Source organism: Drosophila virilis, chromosome 2, assembly GCF_030788295.1.
Source record: "Drosophila virilis strain 15010-1051.87 chromosome 2, Dvir_AGI_RSII-ME, whole genome shotgun sequence".
NCBI lineage: Eukaryota > Metazoa > Arthropoda > Insecta > Diptera > Drosophilidae > Drosophila > Drosophila virilis.
The window spans coordinates 13,763,731-13,775,850 of NC_091544.1; the positions used below are offsets into that span (position 1 = coordinate 13,763,731).

Below are 12,120 nucleotides of genomic sequence, written 5' to 3' on the forward strand. Positions count from 1 at the left end.
TATCCATACCTTAGCCCGTTTTCCATGCGAATACCTCGACAAGCATTCACTCAGCCATCGACTATAGGGTATCTGGTAGGCGAACCCTCTCGATGAAGGCACTCCTTAGTTACTTTGTTTTGATTTTATTTTTATTTATTTTGCCTTCATTTTCCTTTGCATTTTCAGCAAATTTACAGTTTGTTAACTGCAAGTACATACATATTGTATTTTGGCTACGGTTTTCCATGTTTTCATGTTGCAGTTGTCTGCGCCCATTTCACTTTTGGTTAGATAACCGCCGTCCACGGCAACTCATGCAGGGATGGGAGGGGTAAGGGAACGTAGCAGCAGCAGCAGCAGCTTAACTGCAGTCAGCAAATTGTGCACTGAACACTCCGCTGCGTAGGACAATGACAGTAGCCAGAGCCAAGTTATGTCAACTTTTCGCCCAGTCATTGCCAACGTTTGCCCTCTTTGGCAGCATAACTTTTGCAACCGACGACCGGGCAGCCGGGCAACATAAATGGGAACAGTTCATGTCACTTACACTTTGGTGAGGGGGGCGGGCGCACATCTTCGTGAGTCTTGAGCCAGTTGAAGTTGTTTCTTGAATAGTTTTTTATGGATCTTTTCGTTGCTTTTATTGTTGACTTTGGCTGTGCGTTGGAGCCGCTGCTGTTGACCCTTTGGGGGTCACCATTGGCTCAGTGACAGTGAACTGTGACCTAACTAAAACTAAGCTAAAACAATTAGTTGCTATATTAGATAATAATGCCCTGAACCATACTCAGAGGTTCGAACTCTGCTCTCCGGGGCTCAGTTTAGTGGCCCATTGCAATGCGACATGGTTCAAGGCTGTTGGCGCAATTGGCAACCACAAAATAGGCCAGTTCATAAACAAACCAACAATTTCAATGCATACAAGCCAGCAGGGATTAAATTTTCTTATTGCTAAGATAAATAATATATATGAGGCCTTATAAGCTATGGGAAAGTTTGTAATAATTTATCAATTAAAATTTTGCCGGCAATTTTAGCTATAACATGGCAGATAGGATATATGTAGAGTTCACGCTATATCAAATGGACAAAGTTATTAACAGCACAATTTTTTATAGCAAATAGTTTATGGTTCGATCTCCCGGAATATATTCTAATTAGAATAGGAAAATAAATATTTATTTATTTGTTCAAATAATGCATAATTTCATGAAAAACCAATATTTTGAAGTTAAGAAAATTGCACACTTTTATCAAATTCAGTGATGATCTTGCTAGAAGTAAATTAAATATAAATGTAGAATAAAAAAAAATACAAATGAGTTGTTTCAATATACTAATGTAATCACAATTATATGTTAAAGTTTTTGAATATCAAATAATCTTAACTATTAAAAAACAAAAAAAAAAGTTTTTTCTTATTTTTTATTTAACACCAGATGACTGCGTGCATTTAAAAAAGAATCAATCGAAACTAATTAGAAACATCTTTTTAAATTAAATTTCGAGTTGTGTGCAGTTCTTGCTGTCAAACAAAGCGGCCGAACCGCTTCAAGTTCGTTGCCTAAGTCATTTGTTTTGGTCATGCCACGAAAGTGAAAAAAAATAAAGCCAACAACAAATCGAATGGCCAAATCTATGCAATTAAACACGTCCAAGCCGCACATTTAATGAGCCGGCTGCACATTTGTGTTGCAAGCTAACAAAAAAAAATAAAAAAATGAAATAAAAAATAAATAACGCATTGAACTCAGCAACTGGCGAACCACATGCCCCTCAACTGAGGCCAAACTCAATTGACTCTCAAAAAAAGCTGCCAAAATAAAAAATGCAGTCTCGTATTTTTCAAATGAGCGACGACGACAACGTCGGCGACTCTTCGCCTAGCCACTAAGAGCAACAAAAACAAAATCTCATGCAGGCGCTCTCAGTGAGTTTTCTTTAAAAGAGCCACACAGCCAGATTTTTGACTACAGTTCGAACGCAGACGTCGCCGAGGAGCCACCTCTAAGAAACCAAAACACAGCGCTCCAGCCCCCGCATCCAGAGCCAAGCGAAAGTCGACGCGAACGCCGCGCGTTACAGTGAAATCAGTGTGTGTGTGTGTGTTTGTGTGTTTATGTGTGCTTTGTGGCCACAACCAAAGAGTCGAAATATATAATAAATAAATAATAAAACACAGAAAACAAAAGCGAAAAGATACGACAAAATTTTGGTGCCGAATTGCAAGTGTGTTCAGTGAGAGGAAAGTTTGTGTAAAGCATATTGAAGCCAAGGCACAAGTGTGTGAAGCGGTTGCTCCAAACGATTAGCGACCCGAGCTAATCAAAAGCCCAGCCCCAAGCCGACGCACAAGCACACTCACACATGAACATGAAGGTAAGTTTGATTCATCCCAGTGTCCAGTGAAAGTGTTTCGTGCCAATAACCAAATGACCAAATTGGCGCAATAATATGCAACATCTTTTTTTGGAAGACCACAAAAACAAGTTCAAGTGCACGCGCCACAAAACGAGGAAACTTGTTTTGCGCTTCAGCTGCGTTTTATTAGCCAAACAAACATAGGAAAGCGCATCCATGAGATACAAGATTTAATTCGATTATATAAGCCAGCGTAACGTAACAAAGCCCAAAATGCGCCTGAGGCATCTGCCCCTGGTCGTTGATGCATGAAATGCATTTGATATGGCTACAACTGAAATTCACACGCACACACGAGCAGCACATATTGTGAATATATTTGTGAATACACTCAAAAGTTCAACGCTTAAGATTATGTCAGTAGCCAATCGCCAAAAATGCGGCCCAGTTGAATGAGTGCGAACTCAAAATGTCATGCATAATTATTATGTCAGACGTTGTCTAGTCTTTCATGTTGTTGTTTTTATTGTTATTGTTATTATTATTGTTGTCGTCACTGTTGCGGCTTTCGAAAAAGTGATGTAGAAATTTGCCTAAAATGTTGCGAATATCTGAGCAAAGCAAACGACTTAAACGAATGAATAAGCACATGTGCAAAGCACAGAAGCCGCCTGTTAAGACAATTAATGCGTATATTACGAAAAAACCAGACAGAATGGCTCTCTTCGACAAGCCGAAAATATAATACCCTTGTAGATAAATTGGTGATAAGCGTGCAGATAGTTAAGCAAAATGCAGATGCTCCCTGTTGCTCAGTTTAGAAAAATCTTCAATCTAAACCAGAGCGAATCCCCTTTCGGCAAATTCATCCTATAGAGTTATTAGGTGTGGTACCTTATATGGAGCTATATGTTATAGTAATTGATTGTTCATCTGGCTCTTAAATTTGATAAAGATATCTTGAGAATACAAATTCAAAATAAACTTTCTTTAAAGAAGAAACTTATTTTCTGACGAATCGCTGCTATGCCAGCTAAATGATATAGTTCTCTAATCCGCACGATTACGTCTATCCCTCTGATTATCTATACTATATAAAAAATTACTTAAACTTTTAAAAGAGTTGTGCAATTTGATTTATAAGGCCTACAATCTTTTCTTTTCATTTTTCACACTCACCCCGAATACTCGTCTAATTTTCTGGCACAGCTCAGCAAGTTATCTGAACTGTTATGTAAAATCGTTATACTTTTGGAATTGCAAATGCTCTTCGCAATATTTTTATATTGAACAAATAGAAGCAAAAAAATTAAATATGTAAATATTCACTGCCTACTATTAGCCCGATTTCTGTTATTAATTTATTCATTTAGTTGCCAAACAATTGCCGTGTACATAAATAAAAACAATATAATTAAACATTTATGAGCTAGTTGTAAAAGAGCTTTAAAAAAACATATATCGAGTTTTGAATATTTTTTTGAAACGACAGTAAAGTTAAGCAATGTTTAAATAAAAATTACATAATTACAATATTCTGTACAAATCAGCTCCAGTCAGCCTTCAGATTGACATCCGAAAAAAAGTTGAGATAAAAAGATTTGTTTTTATTTATTAAAACGGTTTGTAAGGCTCGAAATTTGTGTATCTCAGGACAAACCATAGCGCCGGGCTTCTAAAAGTATATAGAAAATTTGTTTGGAAATTTAACTAAAAAATATAATTTGAATTTTAATTATAATATTTATTAATATTTAATAAACTGTTGTTGCTATTAGTAGACTCAAATTTAAACGAACAAGCAGCATGACATAATTAAAATGGCCACAGCAAGTGTATCGAAACTGAACCTACCACAATTAGTGGATATAACCAAACGACGTCTACGTGAGTACTGTGCGCGCATATAAACAAAATATTTTCATATTGTTAACAATTGAGCAACATGCAAATTGAAAGCCACACAAAACAACAACAACAACAACGACGACAAAATATAAGAAGAAGCAACAGCCGGCAACACTTTCACTCTCTTCGACTCATTCGAAACACACTCATTTAAGACTCATTCGCCAAACGATGACAGCACACAAATACGAAGCGCTCTCTTGGCTTAAATAAATAAGAGAGTCTTGGCCAAGTGGATTGGCCAACATGGAGTTCAATATGCCATTGATCCGAGACAATTAAGCTGGCCAAACAAAAAAAGGAAAAAAAATAATCAAATATCATTAACCAAATGCAATTTGCCTTTATTTGCGACCGGTTATGAAATGTTGGCCATCTACTGATTGGAATTTTATTAATTACCACGTTGCGCATCACATAACACAAAAAAATCGTTATAGCACATAAAACAAATGCAATTAAATTAAATTTAAAAATAAAAAAAATGAATAAACATTGCAACAACGATAAGCCAATTTGAATGGTTGCAAACGCAGGCATTATTAATATACACTAGTCAGCTCCAAGTCCAGACCCTGGCCGAGGCTTCTATAGAGTGCGTTTGCTATTTAATTTGTGCATTTGTATGCAAATGGTATTACCAATTACGCACGGCGAGGGCTAAAGCAATTAGGCTTAAAGGCAAAACCAAACTCTCTGCGCCCAATATCATTTATGGACTTCACAAATCACCAGCCATTGACTGGGGGAAAGAAAAGGTTTTTTGTTTGTTTTTTTTTTTTTCGAGGGCGGTTCCGCAAGGGCAATCCCAAAATAGAGCAAAAGAAAAGGCATTTGTCAAAATAAATATCTGTACATATATATCCAATACTCGACACTAATTGTCTGCATTTCTCAAGTGCTACGCGACCCAAATTCGCTTCAACAAAAATGATCTTTTTTAGCCGAAACCTTTATAATATTTCAACGCGTGCCTTGCGAATCATTGCACAACAATTCACCCAGTTTTTTATATGGATCAAAAGTCAAAGTCATATATTGATGTATATTTATGCTATGCGTTTTGAATTTATATTTGAATGGATCATAACTTAAAATCACAAATATATACATCTATTCAGATTATGCGCTTTGATTGGTACTATATATATATTTTTGCATTATTTTTAAATTCAAGTTCAGTTGGGATCTCATATGCAATACATATTACCTTATAATATTTGACATAATAATGTTTCTATTTTATAGTTTTAACTATCAGGGTCATAAAAAAAACATATATTTGCTGATTCACTTTGCGATCCGCATCTATGCCTCTTAAGCTGCGGCTCGTAAGCCTGATTTTCCATAGCAAAAAATCAAGATTTTAAATAGATGCCTTAGGTAATTAGTTTATCGACTTCAACTCGAAATATTTAGATATATCGATAAATATCGATTTTGAGATATGGTTTATCCGGCATAACTCGCTAAGTATAGATACACCAACTTTGTAGTGAATTTTTTGTATAGTCTACACCAATTACCCCTAAAACAAGGAAACACTAACTTTTCAAGGCAGAACCTTGCACTTTAATATATGCACATTGTACTAAGCCTTATTCAAGTTTTCAGATTTATAGAAAAATCTCACTTTCATATCCTAAGTAAGCCAGGAATTCATTTCCCATACAGAAGCAGTACACGCACCCGACTAGACCACTCAAACTTATTTCTTTTTTATTTGCAACTGCTTTGGCTTAAGATTCGTTTCATAATAAAACAAAAATTAGTTTATAGGCTTAAACCAGTTTGGTTCACAGCTGGCTGAAGATTTCTTACGCAATTCAAGCTTGGCTTTGATATAAGAGATAGATATGTAAATAATATTTGCCCGTAGATAACTGATGACAACTCAAAAGGAAATAAAGAGATTTTACTAATAATACGTTCTGTTCGATTCTGTGTATATAATTAACGTATTCATTGATTTAGCATTTAGGCAAATGAAGCCATTCAGATCAGGTCTAATCAATTTGCTTGATGGTCCATGAAACAGTTGTAAAGCGCTCAGCAGGCGCTCGGGCGTGGCAGGCAACGCCTACGCCACGCCCCGCCCGCCCAATATGTGGCAATTGCGTCAAAATTCGCTCAGCTGTGACCACAGCAAGTGCTCAAAAACTCGTCTTGTGAATGCTATTATGAGTCTGATGTGAAGTGCATAATAATTTTTTGGCAGCTGTGCATGTGTGTGCGAGTGTGCGAGTGTGTGTGTGTGTGCCAGTTGACAAATGAATGCATGGCTGCAACAGGCTAATGGCTGCCACATGCCACATGCCGCATGCAACGCTGCCTGCAATGATGCAACGCGACTGACTTTTTGGCAATTGAATTCAGTGAAAAGCCAAATTATGTTTTATGATTATGTAAGCTGCCACTTAATGCTCTCCCCTACCCTGTTGCAGGTACTTTGCCTGTGCCTGTTGCTGCCACTGCTCATCCACGCCTATCCGGCTGCAAGCGGCACAGCGGCTGACAAATCGCTATCACTGGAGGACACAGACCTGGACAATGAGCAGGGCGAGAGCGTTAAGGAATCACAGATAGCCAAACGGTCCGGCAGCTTTGACTATGTGGCGCATCTGAAGTCCGGCCTGTTGAGCAGCATAGGACAGGCATCCGCCTCGATTGCCTCCGGCAGCTCCGGCGGCAGCAGCGGCGGCGATAGCTATAAATCCCACGAGGTTGTCGTCCACGTAAGTTGGCAACGGCTCCAGATTGAGTCGGGCAGTTAATAAACCAATCAATTGCAGGGCAACTCGGTGGACTATGATCCTTGGTCGTTCAAGAAATCCGTGCTGAACACCATCTTCCAGGCGGTCAAGGCCATCACGGGCGGCGTCACCGCACTCAAAGGTCAACTGATCAAGGGCAGCGGCTATGCGTTGAGCGCTAGCGGCAATCTGGTGGCCGCTTCCGGCGACAAGGTCACCGATGTGGGCAAATCCATCATCAACTCGGCACACATTAATTCACAGACCTATGCCACAAGCCACGGCGGCGGCGGCGGCTATGTACATCCATTTGCCAAGCTGAGCTCCTTGTCGGGCGCCTCATCCAGCGGCAGCAGCGGCAGCAAGCATGCCTCCTCGGCGCCGGGACCCGTGCTCCATTCAGAGAGTGAGTATGCCCGCCAGCTGCTGCAAAACATCAATTTTCTTGTCTTCTGACCCCCTCCCCACAATTCGAGCGGACCGTGAAATGTAAACTAAGGTCATTATGTAACTTGCTAACGCATACGCATTTATTGTCCATCGGCTGTTGAACAATATATATATGTACGTCTATATTATAATTAAATCGCTCGCAACATAACATTGAAAGGTTTAACAAGCTGCTCGAAGAGGAAGAGGCGAGTCCCAATGCTGCCCACAGCTAACTGCCAACAGCCAACTAGTTGGCCGTAGCAATTGCAAATGGTACCGTGCATTGACCCCCTGCAGCATTTTTCCACTTTCATTTTCTCTGGCGGCACGGCCTAAGCCCGGTTTTTGGCCGTGTCTCGCATGCTTTAGCCTATTTCGGTTTGTTTTGACTTTGCCACATACCTGCTCACTAACACACACACACAAACACACACATACACACACTTCTCGTGTCTTGTTGCAGCCATCACCACATATGAGATACCGACGGGACATGCTAACTATGGGCCTCCATCGAAGCCGCCAACATTTAGCAGCGCCACACATCAATATCTGCCACCGGCTGGCTCCAACTATGGCGGCGGCGGCAGCGGCGGTGCGCCGTTCAGCATTGGCCATGCGGCATTCGAGGCGCCCCAGAGCAACTATCTGCCCTCCGCCTATGGACAAGATGGTGCGTAGTCTGCAAATCAATGTAACCCAACCAAACTGTATATACCTCATCCCCTTTGTAAATACTTTGCATTCTCTCACTAAACGCCCATAAGCCAAAAGTTCACCCCACAGTCGCTCACAATCATTTTAATACCAATAACAATGACAAGGCGTTGTCCAGTCAATCGCTAAACATCAACCACTGTTGTTAACCACCGCACCACCAGCTCCACCGGCAGCTGGCTCTAGCGAGGTCTCACTTCCGTACATACCCAAACAGATAAAAAGTGAAAGCATCAAGTGCTCATAATTTGTCTGACACAACTGTAAATACACATCTTAACAACCCAACGTAGATTAAAAAAAAAAAACATCTTCCCCAATACTCTACAATGGAAAAAACTAAAGAATTCACATTCATTTGACAGTCTCTTCATACTTACATTTTTACAATATCAAAATTTTAAAGTTGACCGTATCACAAATCAGCTTGATTTCAGCAAAAAATTAATTTTTTTTAAATTTGTAATTCACTTACATTATGCTCAATACCCTACACTAGAAAAAATCATATAATTCGCATTTAACTTCGCAATCACACAATCAAACTCTCTTACTTTTTACTCAATACACTAGAAATATCTTATAAACCGCTGCTTAAATTTTGACAATCTTTAGTTTAGCACATCTTAAGCGTAACACAGCTCAATTTAAGCTGAAAATTGTCCATCTTGTCAGATTGTCTTAGAAAAAAGTAATTTAAATTGGAATGTCACAAATCCCTTCACATATTTTATGTACTGCAATTAAACGTATTTAATTTCAATTTATAAAAATAATTATTTATTCGTTTAACCGTAAATCTGCTTAATTTAAGCTAAAAATCGGTGTCCATTGAAGCAGTATGGGATTATTTTTAGAGAAAATTGAATTGGATATTTTTGGACTCCTTTTGTATTGCTTGAACTGATCAAATTTGTAGTTAAATTTGTGTTCCAAACATAGATCTGTACACACTCAAATTCTAAAAATCCGCACTGATAAAAGTTACATAGATTCGTACTTTAGTTAAGCACAAAAAACTTGATTAAAGTATGTTCTTTTTTTAAATTCTGAATTTCTTTGTTCGAACCATACTCTTAGCCTTAATCTGTCTGTTATACGATGAATATGGCTTAGCTTTGGGGCAATTAAGAATTGGGTTTGTGATTTCAAACTATTTTCAGTTTGCTCACATTGAAATAGATCTGACATAATTTGATTTCAATTACCGAATACTGATATTCAGATTTTAAGTAAATTTTCGTAGCTGATTCAAGCACAGTGTATTGAAATCTAGCGTGTAGCACTCTTTAACCCGTATGGCAAGCAGCGTGTTTACTTCGATGACACACTTGTGCGTGGCTTTAACTTTCAGTTTCAATCGCGGTTTACACAATTTAAATGGCATTGCGCAAGCGGCGAAAAGGCAGCGTTTATTGTTTTTTATGTACATAAAAATAATAATAAATAAGCGTTAGTAATAATCATTTCTACTTCAATATATCATTAATTACTTTTGTACATATTTTATCATTTATATGTGTGTGTATATAGCCCAACATTAGCACTCATGACATTCCAAGCGTCATTAAAAGCGACAACATGTCGCATACTTAATATCATGTGTATATATTTAGCTATAAAATGGCTAAAAACCAATAATATGGCCTAAGCCCTAAAAAAAAAAAAAAAAAAAAAATTTATCAAAAATAAAAATTATAAATTTATATGCATTTTATATTTATTCATGTATCTATTTTAAGTACTAGCATATTGTTATTCAACTAAATCGAAACTTTCAACTAAAACCGAAATATGCAAAAAAATGCTTTCGGTATACCGAAAATTAAATACCCTTGCAGACGCTTCAAAATTTTCATATATATTAACAGCAAATATTCAAAAAATGTTCGACCGACCTTCCGATGGAAGCTAAAAGATATAGTGGTCCGTTGTTAAATAGATTTTTCTTGTGGGCAAGGGGCCTGACAAAAAATCAACTCTTGCCTAAAGCAAAATGAGAAAAAGTTGTTGTTTGCACTAGAAAATCATGTGCATATATGTATTATATATTGCTGCAAGGGCATAAATGTATAGAAACATATCATAGAAACCAAAACTTGAATAAAACATGAACATCTGTACAAAACTGTATCGAAGCCCAAAACTCATCTCATACACTCACATACACACATACACACACACACACTCACACCCACAAAAAAGCGAGTCAAATGCCAACAAAATGTAAATAGAAACTTTAACGAACCAACTCAAATATTTAATTGGTAATCTAATAAAATCTCACTCATTGCATACACAACAACCACAACAACAACAACAAAAACCACAACAAACACACACACAAATAAACACGTACAAAACCGACATCACCGTTCAAACCAAACCCCGGACGCAGTGCCAACCGCCGGAACCGACGACTTCAACGTCTATGGACGCAACAAGAAACTTTCAGATGAGGAGGCGCGCCGGGCGGCACTGCAGCTGCAGGAGATTTTGAGCATGCTGCCGAATGGCAAGACGGAATATACCGCATCCAAGACAGTGGCGCTGGATACGAATCAAGTGGCCAGTGGAGCTCATGTGGAGCAGGCCGATCTGTACAACAGCTACGGTGTTCCATTGCCCAACAATCTGGGCACACTGGAATCTCTGTCGCACACGGAATCCATCACAGCGGCATATGCGCCACCTAGCCAGGGAGCCGCCGATATCTATCATCAGATGGCCAAACGGCCGCAAACAGCGGAGGAAGCATACATACAGAAGCATCCCAACGAGGGCTACGATTACCCACCACAGCCACCAGCGGCACCGCCGGCCGCGTCCAACAACGAGTACAAAGTGGAGAACTATCATGCGAGCAAGAGCAATGCACTCAGAGATTTGTCACCCATTATAGCCGCCCTGGAGGTGGCCAAACGCAAGGGACCCAGCAGCAGTGGATCCACCAGCTACTCCATTGAAAAGCAAGTGCACAAGGTGACGCCATTCCAGTATCTGCCGCCTGTGGTGCAGAAATCCAAATATGTCTACAGTGCACCGCCAGCACCACCCAGGCCCAGTTACAGCGGCGGCTATAAGGTGCGACGTCATGTGGCAGCCAAGCGACCACTGGGCGGCACATCCATGTCCCGGGTGCAGGACTATGATATACAGGATCCGCTGATGTTCAATCGCCTGCTGGAGTCGTAGGCAGCGCTGGACTGGCTCAACACTAGTTAAATAGTCCACTAAGTCATATGCAGCATTTAACTATAGTTCATCTTAACCTCATTTATTTATGTTATCTAAAATTTCCAAAAGCTCCAGCGTAGTCAATATATATATATATATATTTACATATATTTATGGAACTCGCAGCTCGAGCAGCAATAAACGAGTTTGAAAACCAATGCACACGGCATGCATCTATAGCACCACAGCTCTTGTACACTCTGTTTGCACTGCTTTTATGTATATCCCAACACTGCACCACCACGCCCATTTTCCAACATCCCCACCACCAACAACCACCTGGCAACCGGCTGTCACAGCTATTCTACTCAATGAAAACACATCTGACCTGACGCTCTCTTTACAGTGTATCTGCAGTAGTCGTCACGTGGAACCAGCTCTTCCAGCCCTCAACCTGCCTAAGGGCGTTAACTGTGGACCACGCCCAATTCTGTTAACAACCACTTTCGATTCTATAGATTTAGCAAATCGCCTTTCTACACACTTCATCTTTAGCTTAGACGATTCTCAACTTCTACACACAAAAACAAACTATTGGCTGCGAACTAATATCGAAATTTTCTATCTTACTGTTAAGTATTTAAAGTTATAATAATATATATTAATAATACAAATAAATAATCGTTGAACAACACTATAAAAAAATGGTTAACATTTTATTTAACGCCTAAAAGTATACTATGTAAATTTCTATTATCTATAAAGGGAGGTTCCCGTCTATTTGAGAAGC

At 39.1% G+C, this 12,120-nt stretch overlaps 1 protein-coding gene across 2 annotated transcripts; it reads left to right on the plus strand.

Annotated features, from left to right (window-relative positions):
• The first annotated feature begins 1,964 nt into the window (after positions 1–1,964).
• LOC6630244 (uncharacterized) lies at positions 1,965–12,035 on the plus strand. Of its 2 annotated transcripts, none has more exons than XM_070207066.1 (5): positions 1,965–2,361; positions 6,696–6,986; positions 7,044–7,410; positions 7,900–8,109; positions 11,737–12,035. In XM_070207066.1, exons 1-5 carry the CDS (start codon positions 2,350–2,352, stop codon positions 11,748–11,750), a joined length of 894 nt encoding a protein of 297 aa, XP_070063167.1. In that variant the 5' UTR covers positions 1,965–2,349; the 3' UTR covers positions 11,751–12,035. The 2 variants fall into 2 exon arrangements, with proteins under 2 accessions (XP_070063167.1, XP_070063166.1); XM_070207065.1 differs by lacking the exon at positions 11,737–12,035 and adding an exon at positions 10,552–11,700.
• The last annotated feature ends 85 nt before the right edge of the window (positions 12,036–12,120 follow it).

Excerpts from the sequence above, each read along its gene's own strand:
- LOC6630244 (XM_070207065.1), top strand. Across the intron at positions 6,987-7,043 it reads CCCACGAGGTTGTCGTCCAC|GGCAACTCGGTGGACTATGA; the intron begins GTAAGTTGGCAA and ends AATCAATTGCAG. Across the intron at positions 8,110-10,551 it reads CTCCGCCTATGGACAAGATG|TGCCAACCGCCGGAACCGAC; the intron begins GTGCGTAGTCTG and ends CCCCGGACGCAG.